Raw genomic sequence first — 19534 nt, 5'->3', positions numbered from 1 at the left:
TAGGGTGCAACAAAAAAAACATTATCAATAATGAAAACCACCTTGAGGAGCAAAATTGTGCAACAGTCTTAACTGTATATATAGAAAAGATAAGCCAGGTAAATAAAAGGTGTAAACGTGTCTGAGATTATGCAATGCACTGGTAATTCCTTATTTTACATCTTGTGTAATAGTGCTTTGTAGTGTTCATTGAAATAGTTTTTAGCTTCTGATTTAATTCTTAGTGCTAGTAAGTAAGTATTTATTTGATCAGTTTTAAGCTCAGTGGTTTTCATCATTAACATAAAAGCGAGGACCAAAGTGCTTTTACTAACAGCCAGATGTATCCTCTGTCATATATTTAAACCCGTTCTGAAATAGTTTCCATTTTTGTCTGTTTCTCACTTTCAATAAGGTGGTGTCAGTTTTGGTTTATGGCCTGTCCTAGTTTCAGCTGGAATAGAGTTAACTGTCTTCCTAGTAGCTGGTACAGTGCTATGTTTTGAGTTCAGTATGAGAAGAATGTTGATAACACCGATGTTTTCAGTTGCTGCTAGTAGTGTTTAGACTAACGTCAAGGATTTTTCAGCTTCTCATGCCCAGCCAGCGAGAAAGCTGGAGGGGCACAAGAAGTTGGCACAGGACACAGCCAGGGCACCTGACCCAAAGTGGCCAATGGGGTATTCCATACCATGTGACGTCCCATCTAGTATAGGAACTGGGAAGTGGGGGCGGGGAATCGCCGCTGGGGGACTAGCTGGGTGCCGGTCGGCGGGTGGTGAGCAATTGCACTGCGCATCATTTGTACATTCCAATCCTTTCATTATTGCTGTTGTCATTTTATTAGTGTCATCATTATCATTATTCGTTTCTTCTTTTCTGTTCTATTAAACTGTTCTTATCTCAACCCGTGGGTTTTGCTTCTTTTTCCCGATTTTCTCCCCCATCCCACTGGGTGGGGGGGAGTGAGTGAGCGGCTGCGTGGTGCTTACCTGCTGGCTGGGGTTAAACCACGACATGGCCAGACCATTTCATCCTGGTGTTAGGGAGTAATCTAATCTTGAACTGTGTTAAACAGGACCTGCTGTAGGGACTGACTTGTTAGTTGTGCCTTTAAATGGACTATTTTATTTCAGACTTTCAGTCCTGATGGTCGTTGGCTGATAACTTCATCAATGGACTGTACCATTAAGACTTGGGACCTTCCCTCTGGATGGTGAGTCAGTTTAAAAACATATAGCAGAAATTTATTATAATCCCCTTTCTGTCTGTTAAGTGGTAAAAAGCCTTCTGGCTTGATTTTCTGTCACCCAGTTGTACTATGTGATATTCAGTTGTACATGGTGTAACAACTCAGTACCCAGTATTTTGGTTGTGTGTGATGCTAGCAATGTGTGCCTTTTTCTGGGTATACAGAACAACAATGTCCTGAAGATCTAGTGATGAAACCTGGAGTTTTCATGTAGTGTGAATGAGTGTGAATTTGTTATTTGTCTGGAAGCAGCACTATGATCTAAATGGCAAGAGATTGCTTAAGGTGAATTGCTGTGTGATATGCTGAAGTATTCAGAGTCATAGAGTGGTTTGAGTTAGAAGTGACCTTCAAAGATCTAGCCCAAGCCCCTGCCATGGGGAGGGGACATCTTCCACTAGATCAGGTTGCTCAAAGGCCTGTCCAGCCTGTCCTTGAACACTTCCAGTGTTGGGCCATCCACAACATCTCTGGGCAGCCTGTTCCAGGGTCTCACCACTCTCACAGTAAAAAATTTCTTCCTTATGTCCAACTTAAACCTACCCCCTTTCAGTTGTAAATCATTGCCTCTTGTCCTGTCACTACAGGCCCTGTTAAAAAGTCTGTCTCAGTCTCTCTTGTAAGGCCCCTTTAAGTATTGAAAGGCTACAAGAAGGTCTCGTCCGAGCCTTCTCTTCTCCAGGGTGGACAGCTCCAACTCTCAGCCTTTCTGCGTAGGAAGCATGTTTCAGCCCTGTGATCATTTTCTTGGACTTGCTCTAACTTCATGTCTATCTTGTGCTGGGGGCCCCAGAGTTGGATGCAGTACTCCAGTTGGTTGTGTAAATAGAAGGCTGTTCTCACATTCATTTTAGCAACACAATAGGCTTTACCTCAGTTATATTTTTCATTTGTGCATACTTGCAACTGCCAAAAACACTCTTTTATGACCCACTGTGAGTAGTCTTCTCCCAAAATGAAATTTGGCCAAGTACACAAGTACACACAAGAAGTTCAGGAGCCTAGAAAAAACAGGCTGAAAAGTAACTTCAAGTTCTGTCAGTGCATTCTTTTAGCAGCACATTAGGTAGATTTTTAGTAATTTGAAGTAGTGCTATGCAGTGTGCAGCTCTAGTCATACATGGGACTGAATGGTTTCATTTGGATTGATTACTTTTGTTGATGTGGTTTGGTAAATAATTTTGTATACTGCAAAAGTTTTCATTTAACTACAAAAAGTGTGTTGAATCTCAACAAACAATTGACCTGTTCTTACATGATGAATGACACTAGTCTAAAATGGGATGGGATGGACAGTAACTGTCTTCTTTCCGGTATAAATGGGAGGGAAATTAGCACTCTGTTTGGACTTCCTCTTTGTAACCCTCTTTCCTTTCCAAAATGATGTGCCTACAAAAAATTGCAGCATTAGTTATAAAACTTCAGAAATGTTACTTTTATCTTCCATTTCTTTAATAACTAACACTTTACAGTAAGAATCCATCCATACTGGTTTTTTAAAAGTAATCTAACACTAGTTCTTGTTCGCATGTAACACATTAGTAAATATTTTGTGTCTTCTCTCTTAAGTAACTGCAAGAAATTCTGGTAAAGTTGAAATCTAGGCAGGTACATGACAAACCCTGTTTTTGAAAGTAGTTAGGTTAAATTGTTCTTCCAGAATTTAAAGGAAAGGTTTTCCTGTAACTGTAGGGAGATGAGTGTGTTGAAAAAGAAAAGCAGCTTTTAATAAAAAGCCAGATGCTTGATTAACTTCTACTGTGGTATATTTGCTCATAAATAGAAAAAATTAATTACGAACTGTGCATTCTAAAGACTCAGCTTTGATATTGTCCTTCTAAAAGGATGGAACACATGTTTTTAGATGACTAAGTCCTACATTATGAAAAATACCAACTGACTTTAATAGATGTCATACCATTTACTTATTGAACATCTGTTTTTACTTGGGAATGCTGCTTAACTGTCCTTACATAATGTAAGTATTCCTAGTGCATGTTTTTTAGGTAGGGCTTTTTGAGAAACATGTTGATACTGTAAGCTCAGCAATTTTATACTTTCCATTGTCTCACTTTTGCAGTTAGGCAGGAAGTGTAAGGGTCAATGCATTCAGTCCCCAGGCAGGATTCATTTAGCAATTACTGTACATTTTGTGTAAAAATTGCAAGCATGTTTCTCCTTGTCCTATAGTGGATTGATTCCCCTCCCTGCCCCCCCCCCCCCCCCAGTCTGTAATTTTAATCATGATTTAAATTCAGTAAGTAGAAAAATTTAATTTAGTGTTAACTTTGTTTTGCAGTTGTTCCTTGCAGTTGCTTTATTGAACAGTATTTCTCAGTTACTGATAAAGATTGTGGTAAAAGGATAGGTTTGAAACTAGAAACAGTATTTATGGTAAATTTGCTAGCCATTATGCACTGTGTGCAAAATGTATTGTGTAACTGATACACATTCTGGCATTTATGGGTTTAGTGTTTGTATATTTTACGTTGAAAGTGATGAATGATGTGGCTCTTACCTGATTACTTTTTGCTTGTAACGTGTGTCTAACAGCATGCAGAAGGAATAAAACATTCCATTCAGTGAAAAAAATGGCCTTTATTTTTAACATGGTTTGTCAAACCGTTACAGGAGTGCTCAGTACCTAAGAAATACATGCCCACAAGATTTTACATTCTAAACTGCTTTGTTACATCAATATTTTTTCTATGCTTAGTAAACACAACAGGGTCGTAGAACTAGTTGCTCTCATCACTTCTCACTTTGCTTTTGATTTTGGTCTGTAAACAAGAACAAAGTATTCAAGCTCTCCTTTTGTTCTTTTTGTTCTCTCAGTGAACTAGTTGTCAAACTTAACTGCTTCTTAGAATTTGAAGTAACTGGAATTTATACCTCAACAAGTGACAAGCAGTGCTATGAACCTGGGGTTGAGTGGAAGTCTACTAGGGTGTCCATCATCCAGGACTTGTGGCATCATCCAGAACTCAAAAGTGGCTTATTGTTAAAATAGTCACGTACTACTGAATATTTAAACTTCCTTTTTATGTGGTATTTTTTCAGTTTTATGTAATAGTGAAAGAAATTATCAAGCAATGGTATATCAGGCTGAAGATACGGTAATGTCAAAACAAACTATTGCAGATAATCAAATTTTGCAACGTACAGTTCATTCGTTGCTTTAGGAGCATTAGGTTCTAGTGTTACCCAGGTGTATATGAAATATCTTGAGAGAGGGAATTGACAATTAATGGTAGAGCATTAAAAGATTAGCTCAGAGCAGCATGGGGCTGATTTGAAGTATGAAATTTATGGCTCCTGAGAAGGTTAGTGTTAGGCATAAGGAGTTGAATGTGAACAGATGGTTCATCTTATTTTCTACAGAATGTGGATGTCTAAGGAGGTAGCTTTAGCTGATTTTGGAGAGTTTCATAGAGGTGGGTGGTTTGTTGCACAGTGCCATACATTTGCTAAGTTTATATGTCGTATTTGAATACTTCTAATATACTAGTTCGTATACATACTTCCAGTCTCCTGCTTGCGTTCAGTCTCTGTTGTGTTTTTTTTTTCTCCTTAGCCTCATAGATTGTTTTTTGGTAGACTCTGCAGCTGTGAGCCTTGCTATGTCTCCTACAGGAGATTTTCTAGCTTCAACACATGTGGATGATCTTGGAATTTATTTATGGTGAGTATGTAATATAGCTATTTCTACACAGAATTTCAGATGGAGAAGAATTCTTTTAATCACCTTTATTGCAAATAGAGAATTGTTCTGCAAAGTATCATGTCCAGGGTTTTGTCTTCTCTGGTTCTAATTAAGACAGGTGTTCTGCATTGTTGTGGTTCATAAATCTTGAAATCTCTTGCAGTTAAGATATTTATTCTGATAATTAAATGTTCTTTTTTTTTCTAAATGTTTCTTTCTTACTCTGAAGAATTTGTATTATGCCATTCCTAAAGTTTTTCTTTGTCTCTGCTATTTTTTTTTTACCCCTCTTGAGATGTCAATGCTCATATATTGTTACTTTCTGAAGGGCTTTTCTTCTTGCCCTGGTATACAATGTTGTATTATATACTCTGAGATTTCTAAGTCTAATTTGGAAGTTGTGATTATTTCTGTTTATTAATGATAGATCAGCGCAGATGTAAAATGTGTTTTGGTTCAATTTCCTCCTGATATGGTTTAAAGCAGATGACTGGTCACGTCCAGTACTGAAGTAACACACCTTTTAAGTGGTTTGTTTGATTTTTTTTTTTTCCTTTTGATAGATAGATCTTTCAGGTTACATTTGTTGCGTGTAGTTTTGCCTGAGGGGTGTTCACCTTTCTATGCTTAAGTAAAAGTGCTCCATTGTGAATAATGACAAATTTTTTTACCTAGCCCTGGTTTATATTGACAGAAAAAATCATTTGCAAGAATGACTTGTGTGCATGTTCCAAACCTCAAGAAAATTTGCTAAGAGTACTACTCTGAAATTCTGTGAAAGCAGGATGAATCATATATATTTGCATAATGTATTGTACATATTAAGTACAAAGCAAGCTTTTTAGATGGGCAATTTTGCAATTTCAAGTAAGTACAGTACCTGGCAATGATTGAAGTAATCATACTTGATAATGCCGTATGTATTAAACATTCTTGGCAATAATACTTCAGCATAAATTTTGTGTTTCAGGCTTTCAGATGATGTGTATTCCTATGTTTCATATCTTGTTTATCTGGTAGATGAGGAAAACTAATCTTGAATAGAACCTGTTGAATTACCATAGTGCAGTAGTATTAGACTGTAGTAAAAATTATGTCTAAAATACTTGTTCCCATTCACCTGAAGATTGTTTTTAAAATGCCTGTCTTATTTTTCAGGTCAAACCGTTCTCTGTATTCACTTGTCTCTTTACGGCCTCTGCCGGCAGATTATGAACCTTCTATGGTGACACGCCCTAGCACCTGCCCTGTGCAAGGTAATCTTCAGGTGAAAGAGTATTTTATTTTCAGTTTGGTATTATATTTCAAATAGAAGATGGTTTGCTTCCTCAGTAAAAACTCACTGCGTCTTAGTATTCTTTCTCTGAGCTGTTCCTATTGCTTCTGCTGGCTTTGGCATACTTACTCATATGCTGATATTATTTACTAAAATCTAGTCATGTTTCTATGTTTAGACATAAAGAATTACATTGTTATGATCTCCACATCTTCAAGGAGATTTTGTAGCTAATAAAAACATCTGTGCTATTTGTTGCCTTTCTTTAATCCCAGACTTGTGTAAATACCTTCTGTTTTGACATCTGTGAGGCCAGTTTGAAATTAATGTTACTGTTTGGCTTTGGGAAGGGGATTGTTCTTTGTTCCACTTCCCTCCAACTTTTTTGTCTGCCTGTATGCCATCGTAGTTTCACTGCTGTATATTGTCTTGTTGGCAAAAGAATTCAGTTCAGCTGACCTGCCGTGTATCTGTGCTAGATTCCCAGTGAAAGAAAGGCCTAAATTGCATTTGTGATATTTAATAGAAATGGTTGTGCTTCTGAAGGCCTCTAGATGGAGACCTTGTCTGCCCAAGTTTAGCAGTGTCTACATTAGATCTCCATCTGGAGGAGAAGCACACCTAGCTATTGACTGTGTAAAAGAGCAAGATCATACTTATTAAGCACACACTCATTTTAGATACTTAAATTAGGGAGACAGGATTTAATCTGAAAACTTCGAATGTTTTAATCCTATAAACTGATCCTGGCTGAACGCTTTAATTCACTGTCTGTCTTCAGCAAATGTAAAGTTCCTGTTTAGATGCTCAGAGCTTTTAATGGTTTACATTTTTTGGTTGTTTTAGGCTTTTCTATCACATCTGTGGTTTTAGCCACATATATTTTGAAAAAAGGAAGGGAAAGTAGAGGTGTTTGGTCAAGACTACATAGGAAGTCTAGAGAAAACCTAATGACAGGCTGCATATCTTCTGTTGTGTGATGCTGTGATTTAATGTTGAGATTTTCTTCATTATTATGTGCCACTTCAGTCATACCTATGAAGAGGTTGTGAATAACGTGCGTATTTAAAGGCAAAGATTTTGCAGATTTGTAACTCAGAACTAAAATTGTGATGCATATATTTTAAAACAGTTAACAAAATTTTAAAAGTAATCCATTGTTCTTCATTTAGGACTTCTATAAATTGCTTTTATATCGTTTCAGCCAAAGCAGATAAATCTTGATAGTCTTCAAAATCTTGTTTATCCAATTCTGCATTTTAGCTATAATTGTTTTCAATTTAAATTTAATATTTCATAGGGTTAATAAAGATTGCTTTTGTAGCTTTTCAGCTATACGGTATGCTAGCACCCTTTTATATAGCTGTTATGCATGTGTTTTTCAAAAATTGCAAAAGAATCATGTTTTGATTTTTAAACAAATAAATGTGAAGTATGTATGTTCATAAAAGATATCTGTTCTTGAAAGATGTGGATGTGGCAGGAGATGAAGAAACATGTGATGAAATGGTAGAATATGTCTCGCCTGAGCAACTGGGAGAGCAGCTGGTGACCCTTTCCTCATTACCGGAATCAAGGTGGAAAAATCTCCTCAGTCTTGATGTTATCAAGGTAATGATATTAGGTACACCATTGCTTATCTACTGTAGTATTTGGATTGTATTTTTTAAGAAGGACATAAGGCTATTTCTCCTGTAATGTAAAACAGACAATTGTCTTAACCATTCTCTTGGACATTCAAGAAGTCTTGAGAAGGAGGAAATATTTCATAACTTTCGCCATTACTATTTCTGCAACATGCAAAAGAGATGTCTGAAGGCAGATACTTTGATGTCAAGGCAGCTAGTAAGTGCCTGTAAAGCTGTTTGAGGTTATGCCTCCAAATCACTGTTGGACATTCTCATAACCAGAAAAAGAGGGAATGTGCAAAAAATAGTAGTATACAGCCAGATATATTTGCCCTTGTTCTATGAGCTGCATTTACCTAATCAGAAAATTTGATCCCACTTTTCAGGTATTTTTCAAGATTTTGCAGTAGAAGATTATATGGTACTTTTCACAGTTTCTGGGATTTCGGAGAGGGGCTGTTTTTCTTCTAGATAGTAGCTTCCTATTTAGTGGTAAAACTTTTTACTTATGTATTTACTTTGCAGTTAGTCCTTGCAGTTTTCATAGTATTTAAAAAATAAAACTCCTGACAAAGAAAATTCCCACATGTTCTTACTATGATGATGATTTTAATTCAAATATCTAATTAACAGAAAAAAAATAAACCAAGAGAGCCACCAAAAGTTCCCAAGTCAGCCCCTTTCTTCATACCAACAGTTCCTGGTCTTATACCCCGATACATTGCTCCAGAGGAAGAAAGTGATACACAGGTAAAAACAAGAATCAATATAATAGTGTTTATATAGTGTATTTTAGAAGAAAATTCTTAAGTGCTTTTTAGTGCTGAGTGAAATCTTGCTGAAGACTTCAAAGTACCAGTTTTAACACATTACATTAATGCTTTCTTTCTGAAAGTCTTTTATTCTGTCAGTAGGAAAAGAATCTAATGGAGATGTAAAAATATGTTTGCGTATTCATGTACACTCTTTTATACTTCCATGGTCTAGTCAAAGGTCGTAAACCTTGGAGTACTGGCACAGAAATCTGATTTCTACATTCATCTTGAAGAAGCCCTGAGCACTAATGAATGTAAGTTAAGAAAACATTTCACTAAAAATGTAGATCCTAATAATATTTTGATATATGTTTGATTTCTAATGCCAGAATTGTGTGTAACATTTATGAGGAAAAAAAAATGCGTAGTACAGTAGCAAAGGCAAAGAGAAGGACCTGTTATGTATAAAGCTGGCTAATACATAGACAGCCAATCTAGATCAAAGATTCTCTGGTACTGCAGCTTGCCTGCAGCATGGAGCCCAGTTCTGGCTAAAACCCACATAGAGAAAGAAGGTAACGTTCCTAAGATTGTTAGACTCTTTTGGAGATTGTGATGATCTCACCCAGAAGAGGTGCTATGTATTATTTCTAGGGTAAGAAAGGAAGGGAATGATCTGGTAAGCAATAGTCGTGATTCACCGAAACATGAAAAACATAATTTGCCTAGCAAGTTCTATTTTCAAGGGCTACTTCACTAAACATGCAGCAAATACAGAGCTTTAATTGATTGCTTTGTAATTTAAAGCTTAAGAAGAAATAATTGACATAAAAATAAGCTGTTGGATTTCTTTTAACATTCAATTCGTTTTGAAATTCAGTCACTTAAGTTGCCTGTGGAATGTACCTGCTGTTTTCCCTGTTTACCTTGTGCTGCTACAGAATCATTGAAAATTTAGATTTTTGGAAATGATTGGGAATCATGCCTTGGAATCATGCCTTGGAATCATGCCTTGGAATCATGCCTTGGAAATGTAAATGGACAGTCACTGATAGCCTGTCCACAAGGCAGTTATTCTGGGAGTTTTTCTACCCCTTCTTAAACTCTTTTGGGATGATCAGCTTACTCAACTGCACTTAAAACATTTTGTGCATAGAACTTTATTACCTATCACAAACAGGGTGTGGTTGTTATGCTGTGTTTTTAGTATTGCAATTGATAATGTCTATTAAGCCGCTTCAGAGCTGCTCAGAGAAGAGTGAAATATCAGGTGAATATTTAAAAACCTAACCAAGCACCTAGAGGCTGGCTGTACCTGGGAGCAAGTGCACTCTATGGTGCATTGCAGTAGTGGTCCCATGGGCCTCCCTCAGGCCACCTCTCTGCTGTAAGGCAGGTGTGCTCCAGGGTCTGTGCTGTAATCGCAATCCAGGGAGCCTGTTGCTCCTGACTCAGGAAGGTGCTGGTGTGTAACATGGCTCTGTGCTTGCTAGTTTACAAGCATCTCTTCTAAAGGTGACTAGACTATGCAAAGAAATAGTATTATACTCTAAGCCATCTTGGCTTACCACTGGGATGGAGACAGGGTTTCGTACCTCACATCAGGACTGTGAACACAGATTGAGCTGGGCACCTTTTCCATACTGTATATGTACCAACCTCATAGTATGTTCCATGCTTGGTTTTTTAATGTCACAGTACAAAAATGAATTAATGCATCTCTTTAGTACTGTTAATATCACAATTACATTTAAAACTAGCTAATGATTTTCACAGGAATCAAATACAGGTGGAAGCAGATTTATACTACCGAAGGAATATTAGCCAATGCCTGATACCATTATTTACAATGATATAAGAGTATAAGAAGTTGTACTTCTTAGCAAAAGAAATATTAATTAGAGGACATTTTTAAAAATGTTTTTACCAACAGCTGTCTTTGCAACCATACATATTTTTATTTCTGCATTTTTAAAGCAAGTGGATGGAATTCCCAAAGATCAGGTAGGATTGTAGAAATCCTGAGGAAGAACATTTACGAAGAGGAGGAAAGAATTTGTAAATTGCATGTATTTCTATCAGGGAAAAGATTTCCACCGCCCCCCCCAGGTCACAGGAAAAGCAGGAGGAATTCACTTTACAAAAGTAATAACTACGTTAGAGTGCACCAGATGATCCTCGATTTAGCTTAATGTCAGTAAGAGTAAACACTGTAAAGATTCCTAGTAAAAGTAGAACCCTGTCTCTTCTAGGATGTATTTGCAGTAATAGCTTGAAGTCCTGAGTATATAGGTGATTCTTGCCAAGATGTAAAATGACAAAGTTACATGGTTAATAAGAAATTTTGTTCTGCTTAAAAGACAGAAATGGGAAAAAAAGTGATACAAAGATGTTACTTGTATTTTTCAAGGTGAACTTACAAATAAAATGCAACTGTCTTATTAGAGATACACTTCGCTGTAGTATGTGATGGTACAGTAAATTAAAGGCAGGATGGCATTTTGTAGAAAATGAAAAAAAATAAGGAAACAGTAGAAGCTTGAAACATACAGTTACTGCTTAAGAATTTTGGAATAAACGTGTCCACATGAAGGATTTGTAAAATTCTTTTCTGCAAATATTACTGATAATGTATCCCTCAATGCTTTAACACAGATACAGCTCCACTTAACTTACTGAAAAGCTTGGGACCATCTAACATTGAGATAGAACTAAGGGGTTTGGCCCCTGAAGGTGGTGGCTCAATGGAGGTGATGCTAAGCTTTTTGAGAATGATTGGGATGATGCTGAATAAGAAGTACAACTTTGACCTTGCGCAGGCATACCTTGCACTATTTTTAAAGGTAACAATTTTCTTATAAAGTTCTATATTAGTCCTGTTTAAAATGGTGATTGTCCAGTAAAAGGATGTAAATTGTCTCCTTGAAAGAATTATCTTAAGTGGTTTTTGTTGGGGATGGTTTTAAAATGACTGACTGAATGTATTGGATAATTTGGCAACTCATCAGGTCACAGTCAAGAAAAACTTGCTAAAACCAGATACTGTGAAGAGGACCATGCCAGACAGTTTTTATTCTAGTATTCATTACTTAGAATTGTTTTTATTTTTGTAACATACCTAACTTTTTTTAATGGTTGTTAATTGCTAAGCTAAGATATGCTGTGTCTTCAGTAAGACAAGAATTCAATGCACAATATTTGGGGAAGTACAACAGACATTTTGTTAGACTTATCACTAGACACAGCAAGCCTGACTTTCATCTTCCATGTTAGTGGGCTGCCTTTCTTCTGTCAACTGTTAAGCATCAGAGAGCTAATGAAATTATTCCCAGGTTGTGGAAGTTAGAAAGTTATTGTGATAAAACACAGTAGCAGTTACTCTTAGAGAGAAGGTGGTTCTGCAGAAGGTTGAAACCCTTCTGATATACAAATGCTTACCATGTCAAGATACTCTGATTTATGAAACTGTGGGAAAGCAAATAATTACAGTTTACTAGTAAAAAAGTTGTTATAAACATTCAGACATATGCAATACTGTCTATTTAACTGAATATTTCTTGATAGCAATATTGCAGGGATTGGTTTTCAAGATAGAGTGTAATGCTGGACAAATACAACTTGCTTGTTTCCTTTTGTTGGGGTTAAATAGAATGTGTGGGACAGCTTTTACAAGAATAAGTAGTGCAGATGAATAGAAGTAGATCTGTAGAGTGAAACACTTCGGGTTGACGTCTTGATATTCATTCACCAGTGGCTTTTTATCATGTCTTTTTATTATTAGTCTGGTCCTATGGACTGGATATGATTAATAGTTGCAATATTAGATGTTAGAATTCATCTTTCTGTTTAGTTTCATAGAAAAGAAACTTAGCTGTTGTAAAGTAGATTAGGGACAGCTAGGTAATTTTCTTCAGAAATGTACTCCGGATTTGAACTGCAGTAGAATAATATAAACTCACCCTGTGACACATGAACACCAATATCTTTTGTTGTAGGTTCCAAGTAAAACAGCTGTGAGCTTAGCAAGACTCCTAGATTTAAGTGTAGCCAGGAGAATAACTATTCCATCTGTTAAGTGGTAATGATGTATTGCCTCTCTACGAGATTGGGAGGTTTCTTTTTTTTATGCTTTACCAAGGTTACTGTTTATTACATAGAAAGACATAATCTCTATCAGTATAGAGTGTGCTGGCTTCATTCTTCTTGCTTTATGCAACACAGATAATTAAAATAATAATCCTGATTGACCTCAGGGCATCTGTTTACCCTTTCTAGCCTAAAGAGGAATTTGTGATGCAGGTTGGAAAGAGGAGAAGGTTACCCTCTAGAGAAGTGTGTGATTAGGACAGATTCAGCAGCAGCGTCAGAAGAAGATCTAGTAAAGCAATAACACATTTAAGACATTTTGCTGCCTTATCCTATCTAATACATATGTTGGAGTAAAACGGCTTGTAAAAGACTAGCAAAAGGGAGGCAGCAGTAAATAGAGGGAATTAATTGAAGGAAGAGAGTCCTTCCCTTACTTGGGAAATTCCTGAAAGCAAAGTATTGGAATGAATGAGGAAACTGATCTTTTAATTTTTTTATTATCTGTATTTGTTTCACTAACTACTTGTTTTAATTTTCAGTTACATCTTAAGATTCTGTCATCAGAGCCAAACCTATTGGAAGAAATATCCAGATTGTCAACACAACTTGAGGAAACTTGGATTTATTTGCAGACTCTCTTCAATCAGAGCCTCTGTGTATTAACATATATGAAAAGTGCTTTGCTGTAAAATACTTAAGGATTTTATCTGCATGAAGTTCCCCTTGGAATAATAGTATGATTTATTACCAAAAATACTGGATCCCAATAATTATACCAGGACTTCTGATGCTGTATTTTATACATCTGTGTATGGTAAAGTGTTTTAGAACGTGCATAACTGAGTATTTTTGTTCCCTTCAGTTGGAGCAAAAATTAATATGTGCAGCTTAAATATTCATGTTGTATTAGTTTGTGTTATCAATGAACAAACAGTTGGATGGCTACAGGTAACGTAGCTAGTTACCTTATGTTTTCATGACCAAAAATGTTAATCAGCATGAAGAAATTACTTGCAAAAAAAAAAAAAAAAGTGGGAATGTAATTTCTGTGCAGGAAACCAAAACCTATATTTTGCTTAATAAACAATTATTGTTGATGCAAAAATAAAACAAAGAGTCTGAATTCTTAACAATTTATTAACATTAGTTTAAAGCAAATGAATATAAAAATTTCATTCCTCTGCAATCAGAGCGTTTCTGTAAAGCTTGTAAAAATTAGTTTTCTTCTCCCTTTGGCAAGCTGTGTTCACTGTTTTGCCTCAGACACCTATTTCTGAAAGAAAAGGTTTCTAGCTGCACTAAAAATGACGGAACTTGAAAAAAACCCACAACCTAAACCCAAAAAACCCACCCATTTTTTATAACCAGGTTTCTTGCTCTAATTTCTAAATTAGAGGCTATTGGAGGCTAAATTTCTTAGACAAATTAGTATTATTTTCTTAAGGAGATAAAGATTACTGAAATAAAAGCTTTGAGTTATGGGAAATTTTTGAGTCAGGTGTTATTTTTATGAATTGATATTTAGGTTTCACATAATAAGGTTTGGGCAGATTTTGGGAACTCAAGAGTGGGATTATCTTTAAACTTAAACTTTGCTGTTTGAGAGTACTGCCTCGGAGCGGAAAAATCTCCTGAACAAGGCCTTTGCTGTAGTTCACATGCTTCAGCTGCAGACATGGACTAACAGAGTAACTAATACAAATGTATGCAATTTTCATGAGAAAATTTGAAAGGTGGTGTCATGTTTTCCTCTGTACTTGGCACTGGTGAGGCTGCACCTCGAGTGCTGTGTTCAGTTTTGGGCCCCTCACTACAGGAAAGACATTGAGGTGCTGGAGCATGTCCAGAGAAGGGCAACCAAGTTGGTGAGGGGCCTGGAGCACAAGTCTTATGAGGAGTGGCTGAGGGAACTGGGGCTGTTTAGCCTGGAGAAAAGGAGGCTGAGGGGAGACCTTATAGCTCTCTACAGCTACCTGAAGGGAAGTTGTAGTGAGGTGGGTGTTGGTCTCTTCTGTCAGGTGGCTGGAGATAGGACAAGAGGAAATGGCCTCAAGTTGAGGCAAGGGAGGTTTAGGTTGGGTATTAGGAAGAATTTCTTTACTGAGAGGGTTGTCAAACATTGGAATAGGCTGCCCAGGGAAGTGGTTGAGTCACCATCCCTGGAGGTATTCAAAAAGCACGTAGATGGGGTACTTCAGAACATGGTTTAGTGGGCATGTTTGGTGGTTGGACTCGATTATCTTGAAGGTCTTTTCCAACCTAAATGATTCTATGGTTTAAACCCAGCTGGCAAGTAAGCACCACGCAGCTGCTCACTCCCTGCCCCTGCCCCCGGTGGGATGGGGGAGAGAGGCGGGGCGGTGGTGGGGGGGGAGTAAAACTCATGTGTTACAATAAAGACAGTTTAATAGGACAGAAAAGGAAGGGAAAATAATATACAAAATAAGCAATGCACAATGCAATTGCTCACCACCCACTGACCAATGCCCAGCCAATTCCCAAGCCGTGGTGCCTCTTGGCAAAATCTCCCCAGTTTATATACTGGGCATGACATCATATGGTATGGAATACCCCTTTGGCTCGTTTGGGTCAGCTGTCCTGGCTGTGTCCTCTCACCATGTCTTGCGCACTCCCAGCCTCTGCCGGCAGGGCAGTATGAAAAGCTGTGAAGTCATTGACTTAGTATAAACACTGCTTAGAAACAACTGAAAACGATCAGTGTGTTACCAACATTCTTCTCATCCTAAATCCAAAACACAGCACTATAACAGCTACTAAGAAGAAAATTAACTTTATTCCAGCCAAGACCAGGACAATGAATTAATTGCATTTGGCATAAGACTGAAACAATAGTGTGGTTTTGTTGTTCTATATACGTGATTTTTTTTTGTAATGCCACCATTTTTTAGTTATATATCCTGGAACAATTATCTGCAGACATGTACATGCAATGTAGAGTATGGAATACTGCCTGAAACAAGCAACAATTCCATATGTATCATGAGATCAGCATCCTTTTGGCTGCTCAAATTTGCAAGAAAAGTCATCAGGGTTATCAAAGGAGTGCAAAAGTGATGGGAAGTCAGCTTTTATAGCTTCTGTTTTCTGGCTGTTCTTTATCCATAACTTTGACTCATGTTAAAGCTTGAAGAGAACAGAGAAATGCTATGGAAGTTTACAGACTGTGGCATTCTAGCCAATTAGGACTGAGAATGTGGAGTCCATGGGAATGATGTACACTTGAGGGTTTTTTATGAAGTTTAACACTGAGATTTAAGAAAATCCTTTGTACCATAGAATGATTAGCTTCTGGTGATACCCGTTACTCCGAATTTCTTGAATGGATCTGAAGCAGTCCCAAATCTCTCAAACTTCAATGTTAATACATAATAAACATCTGAGCTTATAGGTGTTACTGTAACTAATTTGGAAGATTTTAAAGAATCATTTTTTGAACCAAGACATTAGAATATTAAGAGATTAGTAAGTCAGTAGTTGTGGACCTGCCTCAGTAGAAGAAGGAACAGTGGATAAAGAGCTTTCCTCTTGGATCAGAGCAAAGATCTGTCAAGCCTAGTGTCCTTTCTCCAGCTGGAGCAAGGAATAGATGCAAAGGGTCTAGCAAATGGGTCATGTGTAAAGCGATCCTTTCTCAAGCACATCACACCAGCTTTCAGCAGACAGCTATTTAGGTACTTCATGACCCAGCTGTATTCTTAACAGTTGTGTTTAATATTCTGTGACAGACCTGTTCGTTCTCTGTGAGTTCATCTAATCTCTTTTGGAACCCATTATCCTTCACAACATCCTGTAGTAATGGGACCTACTATTTATTTAAATACTAAGGGAAATAATGTATTTCTGCTTGTATACTCCAGACCTGCTATCTTCTAATGTATGCCCCTGCTACTTCTTGAATGTGAGAAATAATAATTGTGCTCTAGTCTTCACGCTTCACAGAGCAGTTGTGAAATGGTTTCTACTTGTGAAGGAGGTACTTCGTTTTACTGAGTGCACACATGTTTTTTCACTGACATGCAAGAACCTTTTTTGGGCACAGATGTTTAAATCTGTATGTACAAGATTTGTCTACAAAACTCGGAAGATTTGTGGAGGGTGGTGGTTTTTTACTTACTTTCTTTTTTTCTGGACTACTTGATGTAATCCAGAGAAAAAAGACATACTTTTTGCCAAACAGGCCATTCGTCTGAAAGCAGAACCAGCAAGCTAATTTTTGCGAACAATTGATGTATAATCCTGTTGACATAATATTTGCAGTCTGGGTGATCTCATTAAATGTGTTAATGCAGTTTCTTATATCATACACAAATGTGTTTGAAGTCTACCTGGAAGACTTCAATTGTTTCCTTCAGAAAATAGTCTTTAGATGTTAGTGGTATCCCACCTCCTTTATTCTTTTGTCTTTTCCTCAAAATTCCTAGTCATCACTGCTATTTCAGGAGTGTTTGACTATTCTTAAAGCTGGTTCCAGTCTTACACCAATCGCTCTGATTGCTTCGTGTTCTTAGCCTTTTATTTTGTCCTTCTTCTCCCTGCATCAAAATGGTGAGCAACTGTTTGCCATTAATCACTTCTTCAGAAATAAAAAATAATCTCTACTTGCTAGTGGATATAAGTGGATATTTCACCTGCTACTTCCTGTATTATTCCTTCATCCAAGACATCAAGGACAATATCTTGTGATACTAGTCAAAAGTTGTTGATTACAAGTGGTAAGCCACATTACAGTGGCATTTGATAGGTTGGGCTTCATGTTGTCTATAAGAACTCATTTTAGCCTATTGGCATTGTAATGGCATATGCAATAGGGTGTGAGAAAAATCATTAGCTGTATTAAGGGATATACTTGTTAACCCTAGGCTCTCTTCTAAGCAGGACAACTAAAGATTTTACCATTCTTAAACAATGCCAAGCTCATTTTAGGCTAGCTTTTACTAGCAACTTGTTATGATTCTCCACGGTACTGTGTGTCACAGCACTCCTCCCAGCTTCTTCTCAAGTCTGTTATTTGCCTGTGCCTGCCTGTGTTCCTGTGCTCCATTTTCACCATGATTTTCTCTGCTCTTTGGCTTCTGAGCATACCTGCTCCTCTGTCCTGTACACAGCAGTCCTGTCAAGGTAGGTCTCAGTACTTCCACTATTTTACTTTGACTGTGTTGTACTTTCCAAACTGATTTGGTACTCAGGTGAGTACCAAACCAATTAGTTGGACCTTGTTCCCTGAATTTGTTGCTGGCTGGATTCAAACTCTGAACAGTGAAGGCTCCTCTCTGAGCTATAATAAGCCTTTACTGCAATCTTTACTTTCCTTTTTCTTTCAAGTAAAAATAGAGTTATTATGAGGAAAAATAGGCAAATGTGAAGTGAGAGTAAACAGATGCAAATGTTTACACATTTTTCAGTAGCCAGCATAGACCCCTAACTTGAAGCACTTGAACACTTTGTAAGTTTCAAATTTAACTCTTGCTTCTTCAAAAGAAATGTTAGGAAAGGTCTCAAGTCTGTGCAAATTGTCATAATGCAAGCATCATTGTCCCAGAGTAAGGAAACTGGAAGGTACTCATTTGCATTCTGTGAAGTAGAAAAGCCAAAGCATTTCTTGGCGTATTTGAACTCTGTTGATGAGCTGTGTTGAAGGAATTTAGCATTGTTTAAAGATAACCAATATATAAGTAGTTTCTCCTTTTGGCCATTGACATCAGCAGATGTTTCCTGAGCATGGTAACTTAGCATATCAGTATTTTCAGCACATCATCAGTTGTAAAACTTGTGCTTCTTAAGAATTACTTGATGAAAAATTATCTTTAAAAAAAATAATTTTCCTTTTTAGAGATGAGGAATCCAATCAGTGCCTTACTTGATGTCAGTGCAAGGAGTCTGCTTTACTTTTTTGATGGGTTTGCAGTATGTGTTAGAGGAGAATAAAATGCTGTCATTAAATGTCCTTAGCACTTGTGCTTTTCATTTTGTGAAGCAGTGATAAATTGAGGAAAGAAAAATGAAGGACAAAATAACTAAGATCTTTCTGCCCTAGCTATTCCTTTTTCCCCAGAAGGATTGAGTGAGCTCTCTGATGCTCTGCAGCACATCATGGAACTTTGCTGGTTAGTGGCAGTCTCTGGAAGATACCTTTTCTCCACTGATGCGTGTACTGCTAGTTTGCAAACCAGTCCATGTGACTAAGTGGAGGTACATCCTATTGCCCTGACTCTCCAGTGTGTTAAAAGGTCTGATGTACTGGCTGTGTGGGTGTTAGAGTATGCCAGTGTTAAGGGTCATCCCCCCGAAGGATGAGACCACCTTGGTGATTGGCAGTTACCTGAAATCACCCATAGAATAAATCAGAAAAAGGTAGAATAAAATAATGTATTTGTAGAATCTTCACTCAGTTGCTATGTTTGTGAAGGCTGTGGAAATAAACTTACCTACTTAAATTAGGTCCAGAGGATTCCTTCATCCTGTGTTAGCCTGTAGCCAAGCTGCTAGTTGCCTTACAGCTACATAGCTGAAGATTAGCACTTACTGTCTCTTGAGTTGCTCAATGTTGGTCTTGGAATAAGACGTGAATTTAGCAACTCATGCCATCTGTTAGCACCCCAAACTCTCCTTGAGAGTTATTGAGATTCACATGTCTCAAAAGGATTTTGTAAACTTAGCTCACTACAAAAGTGGTTATGACATTCCTCTCTTACAACCAGTGATGTTCCCCACTGCTTTGGAAATGTTAGCATCTCTTTGGCCTGGCTGGAACTGAAAAGTCAAGGTTTGATCACACAGGGCTGTGCAGCTGGTTGTTGTTCACATTTGAGATTAACCTTTATATTTGCCCAT

General features: G+C 37.3%; 1 protein-coding gene across 3 annotated transcripts in view; it reads left to right on the top strand.

The window, feature by feature from the left end:
* Positions 1-14168, top strand: part of WDR36 (WD repeat domain 36) — a 37370-nt gene extending 23202 nt beyond the window's left edge. For all 3 annotated transcript variants that reach the window (XM_030005061.1, XM_030005062.1, XM_030005063.2), the window contains 8 exons: positions 1116-1195; positions 4806-4913; positions 6093-6190; positions 7679-7821; positions 8472-8588; positions 8826-8907; positions 11249-11436; positions 13222-14168. In XM_030005061.1, coding sequence (XP_029860921.1) covers positions 1116-1195; positions 4806-4913; positions 6093-6190; positions 7679-7821; positions 8472-8588; positions 8826-8907; positions 11249-11436; positions 13222-13371 — 966 coding nt within the window. In that variant the 3' untranslated portion in view covers positions 13372-14168. The remainder of the gene's footprint in view (positions 1-1115; positions 1196-4805; positions 4914-6092; positions 6191-7678; positions 7822-8471; positions 8589-8825; positions 8908-11248; positions 11437-13221) is intronic.
* The last annotated feature ends 5366 nt before the right edge of the window (positions 14169-19534 follow it).

The sequence above is a fragment of the Aquila chrysaetos genome, chromosome Z, assembly GCF_900496995.4.
Source record: "Aquila chrysaetos chrysaetos chromosome Z, bAquChr1.4, whole genome shotgun sequence".
Lineage (NCBI taxonomy): Eukaryota > Metazoa > Chordata > Aves > Accipitriformes > Accipitridae > Aquila > Aquila chrysaetos.
Note: the sequence above shows the minus strand (reverse complement) of the source record. Positions and strands in the feature narration are given on the sequence as shown.